This window comes from Eretmochelys imbricata, chromosome 6, assembly GCF_965152235.1.
Source record: "Eretmochelys imbricata isolate rEreImb1 chromosome 6, rEreImb1.hap1, whole genome shotgun sequence".
NCBI lineage: Eukaryota > Metazoa > Chordata > Testudines > Cheloniidae > Eretmochelys > Eretmochelys imbricata.
In genome coordinates, this window is record NC_135577.1 from 34,836,248 (window position 1) to 34,863,893 (window position 27,646).

Below are 27,646 nucleotides of genomic sequence, written 5' to 3' on the forward strand. Positions count from 1 at the left end.
TAGGAAGATATATATACACAGAGAACATGAAAAAATGGGTGTTGCCATACAGACTGTAACAAGACTAATCAATTAAGGTGGGCTATTATAAGCAGGAGAGAAAAAAAACTTTTGTAGTGATCATCAGGATGGCCCATTTCAAACAGTTGACAAGAAGGTGTGAGTAACAGTAGGGGAAAAAAATTAGCATGGGGAAATAGTGTTTACTTTGTGTAATGACCCATCCACTCCTAGTCTTTATTCAAGCCTAATTTAATGGTGTCCAGTTTGCAAATTAATTCCAATTCAGCAGTCTCTCGTTGGAGTCTGTTTTTGAAGTTTTTTTGTTGGAGAATTGCGACTTTTAGGTCTGTAATTGAGTGACCAGAGAGACTGAAGTGTTCTCCCACTGGTTTTTGAATGTTATAATTCTTGACGTCCAATTTGTGTCCATTTAATCTTTTACATAGAGACTGTCCAGTTTGACCAATGTACATGGCAGAGGGGCATTGCTGGCACATGATGGCATATATCACATTGGTAGATGTGCAGGTGAACGAGCCTCTGATAGTGTGGCTGATGTGATTAGGCCCTATGATGGTGTCCAGTGAATAGATACGTGGACACAGTTGGCAACAGGCTTTGTTGCAAGGATAGGTTCCTGGGATAGTGGTTCTGTTGTGCGGTGTGTGGTTGCTGGTGAGTATTTGCTTCAGGTTGGGGGGCTGTCTATAAGCAAGGACTGGCCTGTCTCCCAAGATCTGTGAGAGTGAGGGATCGTCCTTCAGGATAAGTTGTAGATCAGGGGCAGGCAAACTTTTTTTGGCCTGAGGGCCACATCAGGTTTCAGAAATTGTATGGAGGGCAGGTTAGGGGAGGCTGTGCCCCCACCCCCATCTACCCCCGCTTGCTTCTCGCCTCCTGACGGCCCCCCCTCCCCAGGACTCCCACCCCATCCACACACACCCCCACGCTCCCTGTCCCCTGACTGTCCCCCAACACCCCATCTAACCCCCCCATCCTGACTGCCCCCCCGGGATCCCTGCCCCCATTCCCCACCCTCTGACCACCCTGACCCCATCCACACCCCCACTCCCTGACCACCACCCTGAACTCCCCTGCCCTCTATCCAATCCCCCCTGCCCCCTTACTGCACAGCACAGAGCACCGGTGGCTGGCAGCACTACAGCTGCACCGCCCAGAGCGTTCCCGGCCGCCCAGAGCATTGCGCCAGTGTAGTGTAGTAAATTGCTCTCCGTAACTGCTACCAGTATCTCATTCCTACGCAGAGCAGGTTAATACACTACACCGACAGCATGGCGCGCTGAGGCTGTGGGGGAGGGAGAACAGCGGGGGACGGGCTGGGGGTGAGCCTCCCGGGCCAGGAGCTCAGGAGCTGGGCAGGAGGATCCCGCGGGCCGGATGTGGCCCATGGGCAATAGTTTGCCCACCTCTGTTGTAGATCCTTGATGATGCACTGGAGAGGTTTTAGTTGGGGGCTGAAAGTGACAGCTAGTGGCGTTCTGTTACTTTCTTTGTTGGGCCTGTCCTGGAGTTGGTGACTTCTGGGTATTCTTCTGGCTCTGTCAATCTGTTTCTTCACTGCTGTTTCTTCAGAAGGTGGGTATTTTTAAGAACGCTTGATAGAGTTCTTTTAGGTGTTTGTCTCTGTCTGAGGGATTGGAGCAAATGCTATTGTATCTTAGAGCTTGGCTGTAGACAACGGATCGTGTGATGTGGTCTGGATGAAAGCTGGAGGCATGTAGGTAAGTATAGCGGTCAGTAGGTTTCCAGTACAGGGTGGTGTTTATGTGGCCATCGCTTATTAGCACCTTAGTGTCCAGGAAGTGGATCTCTTTTGTGGACTGGTCCAAGCTGAGGTTGATGGTGGGATGGAAATTTGTTGAAATCATGGTGGAATTCCTCAAAGGCTTCTTTTCCATGGGTACAGATGATGATGTCATCAGTGTAGCGTAAGTAGAGTAGGGATGTTAGGGGAAGAGAACTGAGGAAGCATTGTTCTAAGTCAGACATAAAAATGTTGGCATATTGTGGGGCCATGCGGGTACCCATATCTAGACTGTCTTCAGCTCAACTATCTGTTATAATGGAGGACCGGCTAATTGCCCTATGTAAATGAGTAACTAGTTTACCTGTGTATGAATAGGAAATAGAAGATTAACTTCAAAGCAAAGGTCCACAAACTATCTGCATTGCCTATTCTTCCGAGGAGGAAAGCCCTGCTGTGACAATTATTGTGAGGAGGCTTGTCAGCCTGCTAGAGAGCTATAAATACTGGATCTGGGGCATGATCCTGTCATCTCTCATCTGCTGAGCTTTGAACTGGGAAAGTTCAAGCCGTGGGATTGAGATCTTCCAAGTATTATTTGGAATACCCTAGAAAAAATACGGAAAGACTAACAGACTTTACATCTAAGCTGCCTTTGGATTCTGAACTGTTGGGATAATTCCAAAGAGACTTTTACAAGCCAGCAGATAACACATTACTGCTATGACCCTGATTTATGAACAATGAAAATCACTTATATGTATACGATTCCTTAACCATTCAATAACTCTTTTCTTTTCTTAATAAATCTCTAGTGAGTTTCCTAAGGATTGCATGACAGTGTAATATTTGGGTAAGATCTGAAAAATATATTGACCTGAACGTAAGCGTCTGATGCTTTGGAATTGGCAGAACTTTAAGTCTGGTGAACAGGGTTTTCGGTAACCTATCACTACGTTAGATCTCTTTGCCTAGATGGGAGCCAGGGACTGGAATGCCAAAAGGGGACTGTTTGGCTTCTGGTTAACCAGTGTGGTACTGCAGAAGCACTTTTATTACTGGCTTGGTGAATCTAATTATAGAATAAACCACCATTTTGGGGGATTGTCTGCCCTATTTCTTGCAGTCTGCCCTGAGCGTGGCATTTTCAGTGTGGCCCCTCCAGATATCCAGTCCCAGTTTATTAAAAAGACCAAGAAGTGTCTACAGTATACAAGTAATCTTCATGGTGAGAAAATACCAGGTACTAAAGGGCTCTTTAATCCAGCAGAGAAAGGTATAACAAGAACCAGTGGCTGGAAGTTAAAGTCAGACAAGTTCAGTTGGAAATAAGGCACAGATGTTTAACACTAAGGTTGATTAACCATTGGAACAAACTGCTAAGGGAAGTGGTGCATTTTCTGTCTCTTAAGGTCTTCAAACCAAAACGGGATACCTTTTCTGGAAGATATGCTTTACTCAAACAAGTTATTGGGCTCAATACAGAAGTAACTGGATGAAATTCTATGGCCTGTATTATACAGCTGGTCAGACTAGATGATCTAATGGTCCATTTTTGTCTTTAAAAAAAAAATCAATTGTAAGCTGTACTATTTGGTTTTCTTCCAGAAGCAGTTAGATTTCAGAGGTGCTGCATATGTTTGAAGAATTTTGGGATCAAATGCAATTTGTAAACATGTGAGATTTTCTAGTAGTATGTTCCTCTTCAAAGAAGCCTGTCCCAACCATAAGAATGCCCCCCCATGACACCTCCCCACTTCTACTCAAAAAAAAAAAAACCCAACCAATCCCGCTCCCCCCCCCCCCCGCCAACATATTAAAGGAACTTAATAAAATCTAACACATACAAAGTCCTATCCCCAAACTGATTTTTTACTACAAAAAGGAGACTGCCAGAGGCTCCATGAAGTCCACTATGGACTTCAGAATTGCTACTGATTTTACTCAAAGGTACTCAGATGCTATGGTGATAGGCAGCAGTATAAAACCCTAAAGTCTTGTTTACACCTAAAACACTGCAGTGAAGACAATACCTATGCCAACAGAAGGGCTTCTCCTGTCAAGGTAGGTACTCCACCTCCCCGAGAGGCGATGGCTAAGTCAATGGGAGAATTCTCCCATCTACATAGTGCTGTCTACACAAGAGGTAAGGTTGATTTAACTGTGTCATACAGGGTGGGGATTTTCACATCCCGGAGTGATGTAGTTATACTGACCTAATTTCCTAGTTTAGTCCAGGTTTAAGATAGGTCCTGTCTTTGCTAACTGGTTAAGTGAATTTAAAACTCGCTTTCAGGTGTTTTCAAAGACAGCCCCCAGAAAGTTTTCTTCTAATCCCCCGAAAAGAACAACCAATGTTAGGTTTCAGATATACTTAAAATCCTGTATCTCGTTTTCAAGCTTTTGCTAACCAAGCATCAGGCCTGTTTGAATCTATCGGAATGTCTATAAGAAAAGATTTTTCAAGGAGCATTAAACTAACTAGAAGCCACTCAGATACAAGTAAATCCAAGCTAAATTCAACAGAGGGCATAAAGCACACCTAGTTACCCTCTTTAAACACAGACCCAGCTAACCTTCCTTCTAGCTCAGTTTTGTTGATCAGCATGTATAGGTTCAACTCATTACTTCTGCATAGGTAAGAACTGTGACTGAATACATCTCTGTATTCACACCCTACACACTACTGTAAATCTTTGTACAAGGTATGCCATGTGAGGTATCATCTGAAAATTCATAATTTGTTGGTCTGTATTGTCCAGATAAAATGTGTGTGGCAACACTGTAATGTGAAGTTTTAAGATTCCCCCGTATGATGTCAAGAGTACATGTTCAAAACTCACGCAGCACCAAACTGATCAAACAGGCCTGTCTTGAACAAAGGAATGTATGTTTCTCTTAATTTGCATTTAAACATTTAAACAGAGTAATCAACCAGGAAGGAAAAACAAAGGAAGCTCAAATACGTGGGAAAAAATCTCAGGGAATATCCTTCCACACAGACTCTGTCTTCTAGTTCCCAGTTGGAAATGTTTTTCAAGAGGGGGATTGAAACTATAAAAAGAAGGGGCAAACACCCCAAGACACCCCCTCTCACTCCTCTGTATCTCTGGCATTGCACCTAAGAAAAAGGAAAACAACCATTGGACTTTGGGTAGGGCCCTGACATGAAGAGTTTGGTCAATAACCTTACCAAAAGCATGTGGTAAGAAATTTTGCTTGAATCTGATATAGTTAGGTTAGACACTAGTAAGTGTTTTATCTTTATTTTTCTTGTACCTGTTTCTGATTTTTATGCCTCATTACTTGTATTCACTTAAAATCTCTTTGTAGTTAATAAACTTGTTTTATTGTTTTATCTAATCCAATGTGTTTAATTGTCTGGATAACTTCATTTAAGTAATAAACTGGCATATTATTCCCTTAACAGACTTAATACATTTGTCCTGCTCAGGAGAGAGCTGGGCAGCATAGCACATACAGATCCAGCACTCGGGGTGTGTTGGGGTAACCCTGCAGCATAACCCAGGCTGTTGAGAGCCAGGATGTAGCTGGCACGCTGCAGTTACACACAGACACTCAGGGTGTGGCCTGCATGCTGGAAGGCTGTTTGTGATCAGCCCAGGTGGGAGCTACTTCAGCAAGGCATTGTAAGGTATCTGAAGTTGCTGGGTGGGCGTGACACCGCCCGCACTGGTCTTGACTGTGCCCTGGCATGTCGCAGGAACTTAAGCCCCAAGTCTGCAAAACACTTATGCACAGACTTAATTTTATGCAATCAAGTCAACAGGGCTACATAAAAGTGCAATGTTAAGCACAAAGTACTCCCACTGACTTCAATAAGATTTACTCATGTAGGATTAAGTATGTACATAAATCTTTATAGGATCAGGTCCCTACATTAGAAAATAATTTCTAAATATAGGTCTAATAATTTTATATTCACCAAACCCTTTCTACTATTTTAACTTCCTTGTATGATAAAGTCTCTGAAGATAGAAGCTCAGAGGTTCTTGTCCAGAATTATGAATTAGCATATATGTATAGTATGGATATTGTCAAACACCCTTTGGTGTGTTTTAAAAGGTTTCCAATAATTGGTGGGGCCCAAGGGCACAGCCCACTACACAAGGAGAAGGGATATTCTGGCCAGAACAGGACACATATTCTCTCAGACCCAAGCAGACAGTACCTCTGTTAGAGGTCTTATCAGAAAGTCCCACACAACAAAACCATGTTCATCTGTATTGCCCAGCCCTCAGAAGAATAACAGTCAGAGAAGATCCTGACGGGATTTGAACCTGTGGTTCCAGGCTTTATGATCATTTCAAACCTGATGATCAGGTCACTAATATGTTTGATTCACTCAGCAAGTTACTCTTTTTTTTTTGTGGGGCGGGGGGGGAAAAGGGTGGACATAAAAAACTATCAGTAGCAAGGTTTAAGTCATTTAAGGTCTATCTTCTTTAGTAAATTAAGTTGTGCTAAAACATTACCTTGGAGTCATATTAATGGTAGCACAGGTTTACCATGACCAGCTGGCACAATGTTAAACATAACTGGTCCCTGCCTACACTGGCTGCAAAGTCAAGTTTAACATGTTAGTTAAAATGACTCCTCAGGGTTGTGTTTTAACACAGTCTAGCATTATAGTTAGAAGAAGCCCTTACTGATACACAGCCAAGCTCACACCTGCTTCTGAAAGACTAGCAAGATCCTTTGCTTATTTCTTTAGCAATGTTATTGTGAAAGCTATAAAAACAGGAAACAGCATCCAAGGCTTGGCAGTAGCTGGAGTAAGAAATGCAACTGTTAAACAAGGATTCATGGAACAAAACCAAGATTCAACCAAAGTTGCAGCTGCCAGATCTGTAAATGAAGAGCCATTACAGTGACGGACAACTTTGGGTCCAAATTATGACTCGTTTCCTTCCTTCCTTCAACCCTTTCTCCTCAGACAGAACCACATCTATCTTTCATTCAACACTTTTTTCCTCCTCCTCTCTCATTCACCCTGGACATGCTAAAAAAACTAATTCTTTCAATTTTTACCCTAGAACACTCACATTCTATGCTTGTAGTTATTCCTCCTTTTGGGAAATCATTAAGTCTAATAAACTTTGAACTGGTAACAATAAAATCAGATCAATTAGTTAAGTACCGAGACTGGGATTTAGGCCTCTTTGAAAAACTCCAGCCCCAGTCTTCAGAAGAACAGCAACATATTATTTATATTTGAATATTTTATTAAGGACCACAGGTACTCATTTTATTATAACAGCCTTGGTTTTATTACTGACTATTAAGGTCTCATCTACTGTATGAATCTCATATTTGTAACTTAATACCTGGAATTTTTTGCATCCTAATGACTGTAATAGTAATCCTGCCCCACTGTCACTTAACCCTGACCAAGCAGCCCAAAGTTAAAACATAGTCCTTATGTGTGCAGCCAACAAGAGTGCTAATTTGGAATATGGATACCTGCATACTAGGAAACTGACTAAACGTTGGTCTATATTTCTGAGGTCATAGTTAAGGTTTTCCGCTATAGTGTGATCCAAAGAAATCACTTCAAACTCAACAGCTAATCAGTGCATTGTCATAAGTTTCAGTACTTTCATAGTAGATCATAAAAACAAAACCAGAAATATACTTTCCCATATATCCAAACTAGTCCTCTGTCTTTGCAAGGATCTCTAAGATGACGGGGCTCTGGGAGAGCTCAACCAACTGACTGACAGCTCCTCCTGCCTCCAACTACCAGGGAATCTTGACTCTAGTATATTGAGCATGCTTGCTGTAGTGCACACAATTCACATCTGCTAGCTCCTTTCCTCTTTGGCTCAGTGGTTGGAGGGAGGTTACATAAATTCAGACATTAAGAGTAATAGAAAAGTTGAAGCTTTAAGTATTAATCATTGCCATTTTAACTGATTTTGTATACTTTTTCACCTGTTTACTTAATCGCTAGAGAGTTTTCTTTTCGAGGAAGTGACTTTTTCAAAAAAAATTGGCACAAATATATGCTGTTCTGATGCTATGAACTGAGATTCAGGGTAACTCATTCTGCAAATAGTCCTAATGAAGTCAATAGGATTACTTGCAGAATAAGTAAAGGTATCAGAATCTGGCCTGATGAGAGATGATCACTGTGGCTGACAACATGACTCCTCTGACACAACGGAAGTCTCTACTATAAGGATACAGTTGTGAATTTGTGCGGGAGACAGACCTTTCTCAGGAGCCGGCCCACGACTGTGGAATGAAATCCTCTAAGAACTAAGGACCATCACAAACCTCACCAACTTCCACTTTAAGTGCTAGGGACATTGCTTTGACCTTGTCTTCTCTAACAAACATATAGTAACATGTGTACAGTATAAAAAAACCCTCCTAAATAAAAAACACACCCCTGCACATACTTCTCCCCCTGGGGAAAGGATGAGAGAACAAACATGTTAGATGTTATTCACATTGCTTAATATGTTACTGGAAGGCTGACACTATAGTGAAGACCACAGTATAAGAATCTACATAGAAAAGACTAGACTAGAACACACATCTGCTTACTTATAGCACAAGATCAGAAAAGGGGGTTTTGTTACATTTTCCTGTATAGTTTCAAGGAAACAGAGAGGCAGCCAGTCAGCAAACAAGAAGAAGTTGACTAGGTTCTGGAGCGACTATATGAAGAACTATGTTTTTGAGGATGGTGGGTTGTTCTGAAACAGTTTTTCATTGCTTGCACAGCACCCACAGCAGTGAATGGGCACTTTTATAAAAAAAAATTTAAAAACTTAAAATCTACGTTTTGTAGAAATGTTTATTTTTAGGGAGGGATTTAAAAGTTTGAGTTCTTTAGATGGAGACACTGGAACCTGTCTTTACCAAGGCAAAGGGTTTTAAATCAAAAGAATCCTGAGAACTGTATGCAGCTTCTGTTACCATTTCTACATTCTGATTATAGTGGCATCCTTTTTCCTCCACTATGGGTAGGGCCCTACCAAATTCACGATCCATTTTGGTCAATTTCATGGTGCTAGGATTTTAAAAATAGCAAATTTCATGATTTCAGCTATTTAAATCTGAAATTTCACAGTGCTGTAATTGTAGGGGTCCTGACCCAAAAAGGAGTAGTGGGGGGTTGCAAGGTTATTGTAGGGGGGTCTGCAATACTGCTACCCTTACTTCTGTGCCGCTGCAGACGGCAGTGCTGCTTTCAGAGCTGGGCAGCTGGAGAGTGGTGACTGACGACCGGGAGCCCAGCTCTGAAGGAAGAACCACCGCCAGCAGCAGCACAGAAGTAAGGATGGCCTGGCATGGTATTGCCACCTTTACTTCTATGCTGTTGCCTGCAGAGCTGGGCGCCCAGCCAACAGCCGCCACTTTCCGGCCACCCAGCTCTGCAGGCAGCAGCGCAGAAGTAAGGGTGGCATGGTACGGGATCGCCACCCTACTTCTGCACTGCTGCTGGCAGAGGCACTGCCTTCAGAGCTGGGCGCCCGGCCAACAGCCGCCGCTCTCTGGCTGCCCAGCTCTGAAGACAGCACAGACGTAAGGGTGGCAATACCACAATCCCCCCTAAAATAATCTTGTGAGCCCCCTGCAATTCCCTTTTGGGTCACGACCCTCAATTTGAGAAACTCTGGTCTCCCCCATGAAATTGGTATAGAATAGGGTAAAAACATACAAAAGACCAGATTTCATGGGGGGAAAACTAGATTTCACGGTCCGTGACACATTTTTCATGGCTGTGAATTTGGTAGAGCCCTAGCTATGGGCAAGAATATATCAGCACTGCTATTAGAGACCTTCCTTTTAGCTCAGTTCTACAAACTAACCCAAAGTCAGTCAATGTTAAACAGAGTTAATATCTTCAGAACAGAAACCACCTGATTTCCATTTCCTGGAGGTAATGATGATTTCTATACACATCTACAGTAAGTGTCACAATTCTTTTAAGCATGTACAAAACTTTCCCCGTGCCCCCTGTGACAGTATAGTGTGGTGGTAACCCTGCTCCTGCTGGAAGGGAATAAAGCACCCCCAGAGAGAGCTGCAGCAAGGAAAGCTGGGCTAATTGGGAAAGCAGCCACAGCTGTAGCCAGTGCAATCAGGGCTCAGCTGACCCTTATAAGAGGGCAGTGGGCAAGAAGGATTCAGTCTCTCTCTCTCCTTGGGAGAGAAGGACCTGGCTGCCAGGGACCTGAGAAGGGTACCTAGCTTAGAGCAGTGCTGGGGAAGGGCAGAGGGAGCTGTGGAGCTCCAGCCTAGCAAAACTGCAGGCCTAGTTAAAGGCCTATAAAAGATACTGGGGCTGCAGAGGGGCAACCCAGAGATAGGCAGTGGCAGCCCATGATGAGTGGTTCATAGACTGCAGTCTGCCCTAGGGAGCAGGGGCTAGATGATGACTGACAGTAGCCACTGAGGCAAGGGAGGGATAGGGGGTTGGGGGTTCCCCTGGGATGGGAGACTCAGACTGAGGGGGTACTGCCAGGGGCAGAACCCTAATCTAAAAGGGCACCGGGGTCTGGGAGGGACACCGGCCTGCAGAGGGTGTTCCTGGCTGGAAGAGCTAATTCCCAGAATGACAGACAGGAGGCCCCGCCCTGGTGAGTCATCGCCCCGCAAACGACAGCTATTGCAACAGCATGTAATATCTTCGGGGACCATATTGTATGAAGCTTGTGTATCATTGCAGGCCGGGAATTTTATGAAATTCCAGCAGGGAGGTTTATTGCCACTCCTCCGGAGAGGTACGCCCCCTGCAGAGGCTTTAATATACTGGTTCAAACTGGGTTTTCCAAAGACTAACAGACAAAGAAAGGGCCTTTGTTATAAAACGGCTGGGTTTAAACTGATTCAGGGCCTTCTTTCTGATCCAGCAAACAGACAGGCCCTTCTGTATAAGGGGGGTGCCAACCCTTGGGCAAGGATTAGAAAGGTTTTGACATACTGGGGCCCCACAGGACTGCTGGTAAACTCTTTAGCTGGCATATAGGAACTCTTATTGGTTTTTTTTTGGGGGGGGGGGGGGGGAGCTAAACAGGTTCTCTCTGTAATGCTTTTACCTCTTTGCTTAAAAAAAGCTGCATGGTAACTTGTAACTGCTAGCAATACGCTGTTCATAGTCCTCAAAAGGAAAGCAATGCAGAGGTGCTGACGGTTAGACTTACTGGAGATATATCAATGTAAAGCAGGCAGCTGTGCAGCTTTAAAACCCCAGAAAGAACAGAACCCATGTCTCCACCCAAGAGAGGTGATTTCTGGGAGATGGAAGCCTTAAGCTGGTGCCCTTAAGGGACCAGGGAGGAGGAATACAGCTGCAGTAAACACTGAAACTGTGACATCCTCCAACTACCCATCCCAGACACAAAGGACTCTACTTACCTAGGAAAAGCCTGAATAGAAAATCCTTGGAGCATTTCATGTAGGTCAACAAACTCCAGTTTAGTTGGAGCAGTGTTAGAAACAAATTCTACAATCAAGAGCCGCAGTTTCAATATCCCATCTCCAGCCCCCAACACATAGAAAAGTTACAGATAAGATTATCTCAGCAATTGAGTCCCTCTAGCACACCTGCAATGCACCACAGATAGCCAAAGCAGGTCAATTTCACTTCAGTATTTAAAAAGGGAAGTGGAAGTGCTCTTGACCAAGATAAGAGTACTTTTGCCTTAGTCAGTCATGAGGTTATGTAAGGCCCCAAAATAATTTTTTCAGGAAACTCACTGAATTACCTGACTTTTTTTTCTTTTAAACACGCATTTAAAACTGTGTTTATTTTTAGAAGACCCTGTAAGAGCTTAGTTGCAAGTTGGACATTCTAGTCCTGTATTTCTCAAAGTGGTTTGGTCCAAGCATAGGACTGGGAGCCAGGAACTGCCAAATTCTAATACACTACTAACTCTGATACAGACATTCCCCTGTGGCCTTGGACAAACCACTTAATCTCAAGCTTGGTTATCTTGCTTGTGCAATGAAGTTAACGTGTCTCTCCCCCCTCAAAGAGATGTTTGTAAGGATTAGCATTTGGAAAATGCTTTTAGGGATGAAATACTCAGAACTACCCACAGAAATATTAATAATTAAACTTCACTGCTCTTTCTCCTCCTCCCCCATCACCACAAGAAAAGTATGAATACACTTCCCATAAGAACCTAGCATCCTCTAGGTAAGAGCCATGACAGTTACCCTCCTAAAGAACTAACAGACTATGAGCTAAACCCCTCCTTCAGCTGTATCAGAGAACAAGGTATACCATAATATCAGGCACAATGGTAGACGCCAGGGACAGTTCCATGGTGCAAAACAGTGCAGGGGTCACTGTGCCTCTGCAATAACCAAGAGGCAGGCACACTATAGCCACTCAGTTTGGGGCTGGTTCATAAACTGAATTAGGGAAAAACAGTTCCCTTTGGTGGCCCTGCTTACACTCTCACAAGAAAGCAAGATCACTCATTCAGTGTCTGACTCACCCCTTATCCAAGGGCTGATGTCCTTACTTTTCCACCTTCGCCAGGATTAGGCCCAGTGTGTAAAGCAGCCATCCACCTACAGAGTTGCAATATGGCAGCCATCCTAAGACAGCAACAGCACTGAGTTTCTAGGAAAGAAAGTGAAGAATACCATCTCCAGCTGAAAATGGAGGGGAAGTTGTAAGTACTATGGCTCAGGTGTTCCCCTTTCCTATGCAGTTTGGAAGGGAGTCAGAAAATCCCAGCAAAAATAACTCACAACACATGGAGGTTAGGACAACAGCAGCTCTACAGCAAGGAGCCAGGGGAAACCATCCATGTGAACGCTGCACAGATTGGTTCTTTATTCTAACCCTCCCAAAAGACTCCACCACTCTACAGCATGATCAATACTCAGGCCTGGTCTACAGTACAGAGTTAGGTTGACCTAAGAGGTCTTGTGTTAACCTATGTGTTTACACTAAAATTTTGCTCCACTGATGTAACTCACCTGTAACACCAACTTAATAACTCTACCTCCACAAGAGGCATAGAGTCAGCGTCAATGTAGTGTCAGTGAGGACACTGTATTGCTTACATCAACTGTTGCTGACTGTCAAAAGTTATCCTACAATGTCCCACACTGACAGTTCAATTGATGTGAGGGTTCCTAGTGAGGATGTGCAATGCCAACACAAGGAGCAAAGTGTAGACACACTCAAGCGATATAATTACTGTGGCATCTGTATGCAGACATAACTTAGGTTGACTTAATTTTGTAATGTAGACATGCCCCTGAGGGAGCTGCATCAAGAATCCTATCCAATTTTAAAACCTGTTGCAGCCATAATGCCACCCAAGGCCCAGGCAAACTGAACCATTTCAGCTGGACTGGTTCAAACTCTGCTGACGCTGCCTTTGAAATCAGTTCAGGCCATCTGCAGCTGGTTTATACTATCGTTCCAAATGGGTTTAAAATGGTTGAGCTGAACTGGTTTTAAAACCATTTCAAGTTCTGGGAGAAATTTAACCAGTGCACACTAGGCCTACGTGGCACACTCCACTGCAGTGCTAGGCAGAAATCCATATGGTAGCCAACACTGACAGTAATTTGCTTTTCTGTAGCTCTTAACTTCCCACCACCGCTCTCCTTACAGACAGATGTGAACACAAAAGGATCAAATTTTCTAAAACACTTAAAAGTGACTTAGGAGCCTATGTCCTATTTTCTAAAGTTACTGAGGCACTTATGAACCTAAGACCCACAGACTTCCCAGGAGACCTAGCTCTTAAGTCACTCTAGCACTTTCAGACCCCTTTTTGTTTATATTCTACTTGTGACGATTGTTTGTTTGTTACCAGCACCTCACAGGATGGTGCCAAGAGACACGACTGGCTGCAAGAGTTTCTCCAGGAGAGAAAACGAGGCTAGGTAAATAGTGCCACAGCGGTTGACAAGAGGGTGCTGTGGAGGCCATCCTGCCATACACCCCGATAAAACGACAGTCACCCGAGAAATAGCCATCTGGGGAAAGCTCTTCCCTGGAAAGAGGAGGAAATAAGCCTGATGTGACAGCTTTCCAAGCAAATTCCCCACCTGAGACCGTTTGTGTCAATGTTAAGACAGTTTTTCTGTATTTAGTAACATTTCATACTCTAGATCAGTGGTCTCCAAACTTTTTGGCTCACGCACCCCCAGGGTGATCTGCCACAGGCACGCCGCCGACGGAAGAGGACCAGAAGACCTGCTGCAGACGTGCAGAGCTGCCGCCAAAGAGAAAAACGGCGGAGTGCCATCCGGCGGTGCTACTACTGCCGTGCACCCCCTGGGATCATCTCCCGCACCCCAGTTTGGAGACCACTGCTTTAGATAGCTGTAAACTTGACTGCAAGCCACAAATCCAGGAAGCTCTTATGACAAATATCAGAGGAATACTTTTTGTATACAGTAAAAAATAACTGATTCCGACAATGTCACTTCATATGCATTATTGCTGCCACATGAACCCTGTGGGCGAGAGAGAACTAAAAGGCACTAATATGAAAAGTCCCTAAGAGCAGTGAAGAGGGACAATACCAACTTGAAAAGCCATAGTTGTCCAAACATTTGGTACCTACAGTCATTACAAGAAACTCCCCTCAAGTTTGCTACAGTTTGAAAGTTTAGAAGAGAATAACCTTTGCTCTTAGTTTTAGTTTGTGCATACAACAGCATTGTAATTGCTCGCTTTTAGGAAGGCCGGTCCTTAAAAAGATCAACAAGGGAGCAGAAACACACTTACACAATGTTTCATACATTGGTGGGGGAGGAAGGGGAGCAAGGGTAGAGAGAAGGGGAGTATGATATGACATGTTATTTAAAGTAGGCTCCAGAAACTAGACTTTTAAAATATTAATTTAAAAATAAATAAATCATGAGTCCACTGCAGCACTTGGAAGAGAACCTAGAAACCCTGACTCCCAGCACCTTGTTATGGAGCATGCTCCTTCCTTTACAAAGAAGTTGAACACCTAAGACAGGGATTTTTAAAAATGTACTGGGGGAAAAGAAGTCATTCATTTTCTATAATGGAGATTTTGGAAGACACAACTTGTAATTTAACCTACACCACAGACATGACAATCAAAAGTTTGGTATTATAGAAACAGCTTAATAAATTGTAGCTCCAAATGCTATTAATGGAGTACAGCTGCTTTTCCTTACATCAGACCTCCCATTCTTTATTCTGTATATCAGCTACCACAGCACGTCTGCCTCCGTTCCCAATGACACAAAAGATCTCTTTGGCACTCTAAAACACAGAAAGCAACTCAGGCTTCTTGGGGAAAGGAAGATTGGAGGGAGGAAGAGGAACTGCTAATGAGACCTAGAGCTTTCCACAGAGGCCAGTTCAAATGCAGCCTAAAGTTATCATCTGATGCCTGTTCAGAGTGAGTGGCCTCAGTTCAAGTCCTACTAGACAAGCCCCCATAACAGAATCAGCACCTTTGTTAGCAAAGCCAAGGAGATCAAAATACCCTTTCGTCTTTAGAATTAATCCTCGTGTCAGAATAGAGGCACACTGTCAGGGCAGTGTGGGAAGCCAGCACTGCTGTTATTCCCAAAAAAAGGCAACACTACTTCAATCTCTGGGGAAGTCAAGCCAGCACCTCCCACTAACACATTCATCTTTGCCAAAAGGGATACATATTAGCCCCACCTTACAGATAAAGGAACATTTATTTATTCAATGAGTAAATGTAAACAGTGTGCTGCAGAAGTCTATTACAGGAAGAGGCCACAGGTCTGACTCCCAATCCTGTATCTTAATCACAAGCTCATCCTTCATCCACAGAGGAAGAAAATACAAAACAAAAGGAAAATATCAGTAGTTAAGAGGGAAAGCATTAATCAAAGTTAAGCATTACAATGTTTTCCTCCTCAAACTTTCTAGTTAAAGAATTAAAAAGAAAAAAATACCTTACTCATACCCTTTTAATAAGATAAAGGCTACAACAGTTTCCTAGTGTGTAAAAGTCATGCCCAACATCATTCAAACAATTGCTGGCAACAGTATTATTCTATTAGCCACCAAAAAGAAGGAAAACTATATTTCTGATGCTCTAATACAATGAGCAATGTATCACTTGACTTATCTGACAAGTCCTTCAAGTACTTCAGTTTATCTGAATAATACTTAAAAACCTCTTAAAAGGAAAAGGGAAGTTCTGTGTGGGGAAAAACCCTAAAACCAGGGACTATGTGAAGATCATCTTCTATTCTAAACTTAATGCTAAGAAACAAAAAAAAATACAGGTGTATTGGAAGACTGAAGGAGCCAGGAATAGAGCCTCCAAATGTAAAGAGACAGAGGGGAAACAATATTGCTACATTATTGCTCAAGAGAAACACTTCTGGTTCTAGAAACAATAGGCCAAACTCATTTAGGTGTAGCTCCACTGAAGTCAATGGAGTTTTATTAGGATTAATTTAGACCACTATTTTCCCATTACCTTGCTAACACATACAGTGTCACACAGGGGAGGACAGCAATTGAGCTTGCATAATTTGTAAGTCATTTCACTTGTTCCAATTCTAGTTATTTTCCTTTCTGATTTCATGCATCAATACTATAAAAGTATTTATTATGTATGGTAGGGGGCCAGGAGCCCGAATCAGTATCAAGGCCTCATTGTGCTAGGTGTTATATGAACACCTGAGTGGGCACAGTCCTTCTCCTACACAATTACACTCCAATTACAAACAAGATACAAAAAAGTGTGGAGAAGGGAGAAGAAAAGAGTTACAAAAATAAGGTCAAACTACACAAGTTATTTATTGCTCAACTTGATGGTTCCAATACATCTGAAAGTTGAGGTTGTTTTTTCCTAAACCAAAATCAACAGTCAGCTATCCCCGACTGCTGCAAAACCTAGCCATCCTTAGTTAGATGATTTCTTGCAGGGGTCAAAGCATAAGTGCGTCTTGAGGAGGCTCTGGAAGGAGGTCTTACACATCCATTCAGGGATGGTGTTCGACATATAACACGGCAACATGGAAGAAAGTACAGAGGTGTTAACAGAGAAAGCTGACAGCAGGCATTCAAGCCTGGCTTGTTTGACAGAGCAAAGGGATAACACAATATGGACCTTCATCCAGAGTCAGTGGGAGTCTTTCCATCGACTTCAGTGATTTGCAGATCAGATCCTATAACACAAGGGGAAATAAAGTAGAGAGGGGCAGAGTTGCTAAAAGTCATCGAAGGTGAGGACAAGAAGCTTGAATTTGACACAGTGGAAAATGGGGAGCCCAGGTGAAGATTAAAAGAGGAAGGTGATGTGGTCAGAGCAATATTTAAATACTATCATGATCAATCCCTAAGATATGCCATCAGTTAAATGTTTAACCAAACCATAGTAAAGAGCAACTATTGTTTTTTATTGGTTTATTGTAAAATCATCAGGATCTTTACTTCACAGCACAAGTTAATTTTAGACATTTGCATTCCATTAAGCATTTCTCCATTGTACACTGTAATTTTGGAAAAACATTCATTACCTATTTGTCATTATGAGATGGAAGTTATTTCCAAGTACACTCAAATTCTGTAAGTGATAGACTATATTGGATTATAAACTGATGATCAGATTTGTGAAACCGCAATTTCACATTATATAGTGGTGAGTTTCTTATTTCCCCAACTCATCTTGCACCTAAGCAACACAATAAACTGATTCATTCTTTGTTTTTAACTATATAGTAAACAAATGCTGTCCATAGGATTTTGTTAATAAAACTGAGTTAAGAATTAGAACAAAAATACACGTCTTTAGTGTAAAAGAATATAAAATACACTATTGCCACAAACTTAATAATTTTATGATGAAACTAGTTTGTTTTTTGCCCCAGTTTTCAGACTATTTTTGAAAAACCCATTTATAGCTCTGATTGAAAAATAAGAGGCACTACACACTTCTCATTACATTTACAAGATGCAGACATGAGACCTAAATTCAGAAATCCTATCCATACTGCTGCAACAGTAAGTTACACTATAAATATAGATTTGTCTTAGGGCTTGTCTACATTGGCACGTTACAGCGCTGCAACTTTCTCGCTCAGGGGTGTGAAAAAATACACCCCTGAGCGCAGCAAGTTTCAGCGCTGTGAAGAGCCAATGTAGACAGTGCACCAGTGCTGGGAGCCACACCCCTCGTGGAGGTGCCTTCACAAGCAACATAAAAGCGCTGCCAGTGTAAACTAGCCCTTAGTAATAGATGCACTTCATTATTTCATCTATTAAGTAAAAATGTTTGTAATACAGACTTGCTAAACTACAAAAATTCTACCACAGTCTTCTGGGGATTCTACAGAACCCATGGAAACACATCTCACTCCCTCACTTGTTCCCCACTCCAACCACCCCAGGGAGAGTTTTTAAGATATGACAGTATGACTCGATCAACTACTAGCAAATAAAAACTTTCTAGCTGCTTGTCACCAAGACATCCAGTAAGAACAGTTTTCATTACTTCACTGAAGTCCAAATAACCATGCTGTATAAATTTCTGGATCAAAAAAAGTAACTTGGAGGTAGAGAATATATTATCCTTAAACCACTCTGAGCGTAAATGCCAATCATGAAGTTTTGTAAAACGTTATGACATTTAGTAAACTTTTTATGTAGATAGAGGAAAGTGGAAACAGAAGCCACCTTTTAAGCAAAAATAATCAGAAAGAAAATCGAACTGTTTGTGAGTTTATAGTTTATTTACAAAACTCCAACAAAATGCTATATGATCAATATTATTGTGAAACACCTGAAGTATCAGATTTCATTAGCTTGGCTATAACAAAATATGCTTACAGCATCCCTAGGGGTTCTGGCAGCCATTGTCAATTTCCTGAAGCAAGTTTAAAGTTACTATGACATCATTTGGGGGCTTTGCTCAAAGCAGACCTGATGCAGAAAAGCCCTGAAGGGAATCTCAGTGTGCTCCAATCAAGGGATCGTTTGTGTTTAGCTTTGCTTTATTTTAAGAATTCTGCTTCCCCCTCCACCGCACACAGCAATAGTGCCAATGCCTCAGTTCCAACAATGGCCACTTATTAAGCAAATTGCTTCAACAGTTCAAGAATACAGAATGGATTTTTTAAATACAGAAGGAAGAGGAAAAGCTACACAATGCTCCTTTCATTCAAATAAATGAATCTTCCAGGAAGCAAAAAACATTTAAGAGCCATTTCCATTTACTTCAATGGGCTTTGGATCAGGATCTTAGCTTAGTTTGTTCAGAGAGTCTGCTTAAGACTTAAAAAGCAACATCTGCCAACACATTTTCATGCATAACTAATACTAGTTTCTTACACTAAACTCATCCAACTGTACTGAAACTCCAGTTAAATTTATATTCAGTGAAGTTATATCAAATGTTTTTTCCTCTCAATTGTTTCACTTTGCTCCAAAATCCTCATTTTTTTTTCCCCTCAAGGAATACAGAATCTCTTTAAACAGAGTGCATATCACACTAGCAAAATATGATCCCAATTCTGCAAGTTACTATACGCAGGTAGACCTGGCACCCACACGGAACAGTCTGGAGGATCGGGGCCTATATTTCCACAAATTTCCTTTAGCAAGAAAAGGACGTACAAAACAGCATACTCCAGTCTTTATTATTTCAAATTCAGACATAAAATTAAGGTAATATCATACAACAATCTTTCAGTTTCCTAAATATTAGATAGTTTCTCAAAGTAACATTTATTATGGGAGGAGGAGCTATTCACATGCAACAGAGGGAAGAACTATTGTGCAGCAATTTGTGGAATTCAGGACAAGGCAAAAAATAATAGGAGTGACAAAAATAACACTAGGAAGAATCCACTATTTTCAGCATACAAGTCTTGTTCACTCCTAGCTTTTATTAAAGCAGCAAACTTTTTACCCCAAATACATTTAACTATTCATATCCTTAAAACTAAATTTTATAATGTACTTTAAAGTACCAGATTGTGCCATCCTTACTCACTCATTCAGACTGATGTCGTACTTTACAGTCATTCCTGTTGAAATTGAAAAGGACTCATTATACAGTAAGTTGTTACTCTGCATGAGTAAGGGTGAAAAAATCTGGCCCAAAGTGATTAATATGAAAAAGTTTCAGTCACAGCCAAAATTATGTAAATTTAGTCAATAGAATGAGTACTCCTCTATACAAATTTCACTCTACAGCGAACGTAAAAAAAAAGTCAAGAATTTCCAGTCAATATTACTAAGACAGTAACACCCACCGCACATTATGAAACACATTTAAGGAAGCAAGAAAATGCAAATTGTGGGCCAGATTCTGAGCTCAGCTATACTAGTGTATATACAGAATAACTCCACTGACTTCAGTGATGTTATGCCAGATTCTGATACAGTGTTTGGACGGAAAAGGGTCTTACTCCATGAATAGTCCAACTGAAGTCAATGGAACTACTTGTGAAGCAAGGTGCTACTAAACCAGAGAAAAACATATCAGAATCTGGCCCTGTAAACTTAATATAAGCATAGGAGGATTGTAATGATATTGTAAGACACACCTCCTAACCAGAAGCCAAAAAAAATGCATGTGTCAGATAAGAATGACACAGCTTCTAAGACACACTATTGAATCCAGTTAAAGGAAATAAACTAATATCTTAGAAATAACAAAACTGTTCTCTTAACATTTTTATTGTTCTTAACTTTTGTTGTAACTCAAGATAATACAAACATGCAGAATATAATCTCTCTCTAAAAAGGCAGCATATGATTTTTTTAACTCTAAACATAATTTTAATAATTTATTTTAAAACGTTATTTTAAAAGCCTCCAGGAATCTCACATCAATTGACAGAAGCAGCCACAGTAGAGATATAACAACACCACACATGTAAGTATACACACCCTACTTTTAAAAAGGGCATTAACCTTGTTTTAAGCACAGATAAAAAGCTCCAAAAAAGTGTAGCCATGTACAGAAGAATTTTAAAAGTGATGTACTTATCTAGAATATTTTCAATGCCTAACTGAACCTGTTAATTCCCTGGCCTCAAACCAGAACAGTGATCTCCTATGTACAGTGACCTTAAGATGTAAGATACTGACCATTATGAATGTGTTTGGGACATACTGTACCATCCCAACATGCCTAATTACTGCACTCCTATACTCACCAGCACCCTAGTTATGATAACTGATACGTGTAACATTTCCATTAGGTTTGAAAGCTCCTCCTGGCTTTATTTGTTGTTTCTTCTTGGAAAGACACCCCTACGCTGCCCAGCTCTTTTTAGAGGTTGTTTCTAAACTGCTTACATCGCCTGAAACAAAACACACCTCCCCAAGCACGAGCGCGGCCAGAAGGCCGTTAATCCGGAGAAGGGCCACGATAGGCGTTTCTGTGCGGCCCTCCCCTCCAGCTGTTCAGAGCTGCCGCCAGCACCCTCCTCCACCCTCCGTCCTACGCCAGGGGAGAGCGACAGAGCATTTCAGCCCCCCCAGCGGCCCCTACTAGGGCCAGCAGCCGCAACTCGGGGTCTTACAGCGCCAGGGCGCCCTGTTGCTGCCACAACAAAGCAGCTTCCAGGGACCTTTTACTGACGCCCTATGCCCCCGATCCAGCGTGTGCACGAAGCAAGCCGCGGGAGCGGTTCGCAGCGCACCCCGGCCCCGCGCTTTATCCCCACCGGGAGCCGGGCATCCTCCAGGGCAACCGCAAATGCCCGCAACACGCTCCACAACCACGGCAAGCAACCCCCCCGGCGAAGCGCCTCTCCCGGGGGAACGGGGCCAACTGCGAGCCATCCCCTCCCGCAGGGGCTGCGCACCGCTGGGGACAAAGGCACCTCCCCCGGCGCCCCTCACCCGAGAGCTCGTCCGGCTCCAGCCCGGTCTCGGTGTCCAGCCCGCAGATCACGAAGTAGTCGGCGAAGCGGCCGGGTGCCGAGGAGCCGCCTCCGCTCATGCTGGAGCCCGAGGGGTGCGGGGGGCTCAGCGCGCCCGGGGGGAGGCGGCCATCGCCCGGGCTGCTCCAGCTGTTCCAGCTGCGGCGGCGGCGGCCGCTGCCTCCATGACGGAGCGGAGCGGGCAGCGCCGCACGGCATTGTGGGTACGGCCCCCAGCTGTTCCTGAGGGGGCGGGGGAAGAGAGAAACCGCAATGCTGCGCGTGCGCTCTGAGCGGATGGGATGACGTGATGCTGCTGCCTGTCGGAGGCGGGCCGGCTCTGGGCGGGGGAGGGGGCGCAGGTCTCACGGCATCGCCCCGCCCTTGTTGTCTCACTCGCCGTCCTCTCGCCCTTTCCTTTCCCGCTCAGCGGCTCGTCCTTCCCGCTCCCAGCCCGGTGCAGGGGGCTCCGCTCCCTCTGCCCCTGGACCCCTGTTCCCTCAGGAGCCCGGCGGTGCTGGCTCGGGCCAGCGGCCTGTCCAGCCTGGTGTCCGGTCTGCCCACAGTGGCCGCTGCCCGGTGCTTCAGCGGGAATGAACAGGACTGTTTCTCGGGGTGCCAATTTTGATTGGACTGATCCTGGAGATTTCATCACACGGCAGTCTTTCGTTCCTGGAGACTCCCGGGCAATCGTGGGCGGTTGGCAACCCGTGCTGTTCACTCAGCCATCGCTGGTCCTCCAGTCCCAGCCTCCAGCAGTCAGAGGTTAAAGGACTAAAGGATGCTGGGAGCATGAGGTTGCATCCCTGCCCATCCTGGCTATTAGCTGCTGCTGGACCGATCCGCTAGGAACTTGCCTAGTTCTTTTTTTGAGCCCAGTTATATTTGTTGGCCTTCACAACATCCCCTGGCAATGAGTTCCACAGGTGGACTGTGCATGTTATGAAGTATTTCCTCTTGTTTGTTTTAAACCTGCTGCTTATTAATTTCATCAGGTCACCTCTAGACCCTCCTGCTGCTCCCCACACACCTTCCAAGTTTAATGAGACTCTCCTTCAAACCCCTCATTATACCCCTTTCTCTGCCCTTCAAACCTGTAAAATTTTCCTAAATTTTCTCGTGAGGTAGACTAGGCAAGGTCAATCACAGACAGTGGTATAGTGTTGACCTATACAAGCTCCCTGGCTGTAAAAAAATATCCTTCCTCACAGAGTCTCTAGTCTAAGAGCTATTTCTCTACCCAAAAAAAGTGGTTTTTTACAGTGTTGTAACTAACACATGTTAACTATCCCATTGTAAAAGCCTAGTGGAGACAAGGCACCTGTGGTTCTTTCATGACAGTACAAGCCTGGGACTCGGGTTCAATTCACTTTTCTGCTGCAGACTTTTTGTATAACCTTGGGTAAGTCATCTAGTCTCTTTGTGCCTCACTTCCCCATCCTTAAAATGGAAATAATCATAAGACTAGAAGGGACCTCGAGAGGTCATTTATCCTAGTGCCCTGATCTCATAGCAGAGCTAAGTATTATCTAGAACTGTGGTTTTCAAGCTCTTTTTCTGGAGACCCAGTTGAATAAAATGGTTGATGCCCGCAATGCAACAGAGCTGGGGATGAGCGGTTTAGGGTGTGGGTAGGGGGCTCAGGGCTGGGGCAGAGGTTTAGGGTGCGGAGGTGAGGGCTGTGGGGTGGAGCCAGGAATGAGGGGTTCAGGGTGTGGAGGGGGCTCTGGGCTGGGGCGGGTGGTTGAGGTGTAGGAGGGGATCAGGGCTCTGGGCTGGGGGTGCAGGCTCTGGGATGGGGATGAGGGGTTTGGGTGTGGGAGAGGCTCAGGGCTGGCATACTGGCCGCCGCTTCCAGCAGCTCCCCTTGGCCTGGAGCAGCGAACCGTGGCCACTGGGAGCCGCAATCGGCCAAACCTGCGGACGCAGTAGATAAACCGGCCCAGCCCGCCACAGTCTTTCCCTGCACAAGCAGCGGAACAAGTTTGGGAACCACTGCTCTAGAGAGTTATTGTGCCAAATTTGGAGACTTTCAATCATTAAAGTGTGAAAGAGGGATTTTAGCCCTGCTTAAGTGCAAATCTCATTGTAACCTTACCTATGGAGTCACTACTGACATCTCTAATAGATGAGGGGTTAGTTTGTATGATATTCACACATGGCTTTGACTAGTGCTTTATTAGACACATCCTTTACTTTTCACAATTCTAAGTTAATTATAACTTTACTAATAATTTTTAGTTTTGTTTGTGTCTGAGTCTTGTGTTCATGAAAAATACCAAATTAACAAACACCTTCAGAAACTGAAGTCCTGTTTCTCCATTGGACAGGTACACATGGGTAGCAGCAGTGTAAGTTTGACACCACATCTGTGTCTCAGATATAATGTAGTGTTGTGGCTTTGCTGAGTGGTAGAAGAATTCAGGTCAGTTTCCTGTTTGGAACAGAAATCAGTGATGCAGGGCAATTTGTTTATTTACCAAATGTACACAATTCTTGTTTCCTCCAAGGGGGTGGAAATAAACAACACATAGCATCACCCTCTTGCAGAAGTCTCACAAAAGAATTTCTGTCCCATCCACAAAAGCAGCTATCTTGCATTTCTGTTTTTCTTTAAGGTGTCATACAACTCTACATTTTCACAGTTGCAGGAAATTATGGGGGTGGGGGTTAGACAATAATTATTTAATTACAGTAGACATTGAGATTCAAAAAGTTAAAACGCAAATTGTGAAAATCGCATGTCAAAATTAATATCCTTAATTCAAACACTGATAAATTTTCAAATAGCATTTTTCTTACTTTGCCTTTCTGTAAATTTCAGTTATTGATGAAAATATTTCTTTGGTTTGTGTGTGTATGGTAAAATTGCCACTTACCAACATTTATCAAGAACAATCTAATCCTTCCAAGCTTAGCTATAACCCACACAGCGCTGCTTAAGAACTCTCTGAGCATGGCTACTGTACAGTATCTTCAACAATTTCTACTGAGAGTTTCACCCCAGGATGCTTATACATTAATTACCCCTACCATGCAGGCCATTACCCTCTTCCACTATAACCCTGGACACGGTTAGTTCAATCTCCATCAGCTGAGAATTAGAGGGGGAAATGTTGATATTAGAAGACACATATCTTGATCATAGTAATAATCATAGCACACTGATTTCTCTTTAAGTACAGATGAAAAAGCTCACCCAGAGCTGCACTCACATATAAAAACTACTTCTTTTTTTCTCCTTACACCATTCCATTAGAGCACATGGTTCACAAACCTTACAACGTTTCTTTGATAGAAGGAGCAATTATCTGTAATTCAACAAGTGCTCTTTCTTCTGCCTGCAAATAGAAATCAAAGCATTTTCTGGTCTTGCAAAAGAGGCGCCTGCTCTACATTATGAAAAGTAGGTCATTATACATTTACTGTACAGTTCTACTTCAACTTCAGCAATCTGCCACTATGATGGAGTATTAAGTAATGGTCAGGCACATCAATCACAGGATTTGTTGGATATGTCTAATCTAATTTTGAGTAGAGAAAGGTATGCGGTATAGTACTGTATCTTTCCCAAACCCAAAGCTAACACATTGTAATTAATCATGGGGAAAAAAGAGAAAAGAAAAAACTAACTTTTTAAGCAAATGGAAATATATATATATTGTTTATTAAATTTAAATATATAAACATTTCTGTTGCAATGGTATATACCAGTGAGATGTATGAGATAAGATGAATTTCACCCTTGTGCAGAGGGCCAGCACAATGGCCTATGCATCATTCAAGTTCCATTTAGGCTGTTTTTGGGCTCACCTAAGACTTAAATGCATCGGCCTTTGTGCTGGCCCCCTGCACAGAGACAATTTTTTTCAACCATAATGTACATATATAATCATCAGTTGTGATGTTCTATATGCAAATTCAAATTGGTATGATACTTCCTTTTTAAATCGCTATTCTCAGTCATTCATAAACTTCTAGTTTTCAGATTTTGGTCCAAAATTTCTCATGATTACTGCCCAGGAGTATTTTGTTCTGTGTTTTTTTAAGGTAAAAGGGGGTTAATGGAGTTTCTTAAAAATTAGTTCAGCAATTTTGGAGTTATCTAGACAGGAACAAAAAAAGGCTTCTTGCCTATTAAGAAAGTTTTCAGATCAAAGGAAATTTTACTCAGATCCTGAATTCTGATTCAATAAGTTAAATTGCGTTGTACAAAATTTAAAAAGTCATTTTCATGTTTTAAAACAAAAAGACTTAAGACTTGCCATGCCTTCAGAATGAGGCATGGTGCCTTTTGCCATATAAGAACAAGTGTGGTTATGAATAACAGGGATAAAAGGGATTAGTAGGGATGTTTAAAATAGCACACAGCACATCCACAGCATTCCATAACTATAGAAGAGTTAGATGAATATTCAAAGTGCTGGATATGACAGTCCATTTTGGCTCTGATCCTGCTGTCCTTGAAATCAGTGTAGAAATTCACATTGACTTCCATTATGCCATCCATGTTGTGGCACTGCATGGTAGAAACTTGTATAAGAAGCTAGATAGGCTTCTGCACTAATGCAAAGATTAGTGTAGCAGAGGGAGGCTGTAGCTGTATTTTCCTGGTCTTAGGAGAATTTCTAAGCATTTTTCTTGTGCATTCAGGCATCTTTCAAAGTCTTTTCCCGTTTCTAGTGCTGTAAAGCTACTTGGACACACTGTGACACTCATCCAATTTCTTAGCCTGCACTTTGTGAGCTGATGGGAAGGGCGAGGGACGCTGTGAAATCTTGAAATTTTGCATACAAGTAACTTTTTCAATGTTATAAACGTTTCTGTCCTAGCCCTTCCCAATTCACCTTAACAGCTTCCATTTCAGGAAGGTACAGGTTTTTGGTTATGCCAAGAAGTACCATAGCAATCCAACATAAATAATTACCCATCCATAGCACAGTTCATAACAGATCTCTGCTTCAACAAGTGATGCTGCATTTCTTTTATTAAATAATGGAACTGGCATGGACATTGGCCCTAACGACCTTTGGCATCTTTTTTATGGGTTCACTGTTCTTCCCCTTTGCTGGTTATCAGGAAAACCAAATCATCTTTCACTTTCTTGGTCCTTTAGTTTAGAAAGTCATTTGGGTTTTTTGGTTTCAATTCATTCTTTTAGGTCACCACCTCAGAGTGCATCTTCAAACAAAACATTTTCAAATCATGCCCCACTCTTTGTGTGGGATTACTGGGAAGCAATACCTGAAAGCTGCTCTCCTTCACTCCTAAAGTGTCTGCTGGAATCACTCTTTGTGCTGGTTTCTTCAAAGAACTGAGGCACCAGCAAGAACAGAAAAGACTTCACTCATTATTGACAGAATAACTAAACACTTAAGGCCAGATCATAAAGGCCTTACTCAGGCAAAAACTCTCATTGAATCACTGGCAGTGTTTCCTGAGTACGGACTCAGTAAAAATTGTCGCTTCAAGAGCCTAGGATTTGAACCTTTGTAGCATGTCTGGTGGCTCAAACTGGAAAATGATACATTACACCAATCCCTCACCACATGCATCCCAGAGTAGGAGCAGTTGTCGCATAAAGGTCATTGTCTTGAACTCTATAAAGTTTTGTTTGTTGAAATAAAATTTCGACAATCATCAGTTCACAACATGGAGAACAGGTTTTTTATATGGTGTAATTTTCAAACAGCCAAGTTAGCATTAGAAAAACAGCTATTCATATTGTATATCTTTCTATTACCTATTGCATTTGATGGAGCCTTTTTGATTACAACCATTCAAATAGTCAGGTTTTATTTTTTGCATTTTTAAGACAGCTTTTCAAATTTTTTTTTCATGTTTACTTTGGTTAGGGATCTGGAAGAGAAATTGAACATCTGTAAACTTAATGAAATTAAAAATATTGGTGTATAATCTTTGCTAGTTATTCTTCCAGTTCTGTTGATGTTTGCAGTGTTATTTTAACCATGTTGGAAACAAGATGGGTGACGTAATATCTTTGGACCAACTTCTGTTGGTGAG

At 42.6% G+C, this 27,646-nt stretch overlaps 1 protein-coding gene across 3 annotated transcripts in view; it reads right to left on the reverse strand.

The window, feature by feature from the left end:
• The window catches only part of DENND5A (DENN domain containing 5A), a 115,714-nt gene extending 93,874 nt beyond the window's left edge, over positions 1-21,840 (reverse strand). For all 3 annotated transcript variants that reach the window (XM_077818394.1, XM_077818391.1, XM_077818390.1), the window contains exon 1: positions 21,603-21,840. In XM_077818394.1, coding sequence (XP_077674520.1) covers positions 21,603-21,702 — 100 coding nt within the window. In that variant the 5' untranslated portion in view covers positions 21,703-21,840. The remainder of the gene's footprint in view (positions 1-21,602) is intronic.
• Positions 21,841-27,646: the final 5,806 nt, after the last annotated feature.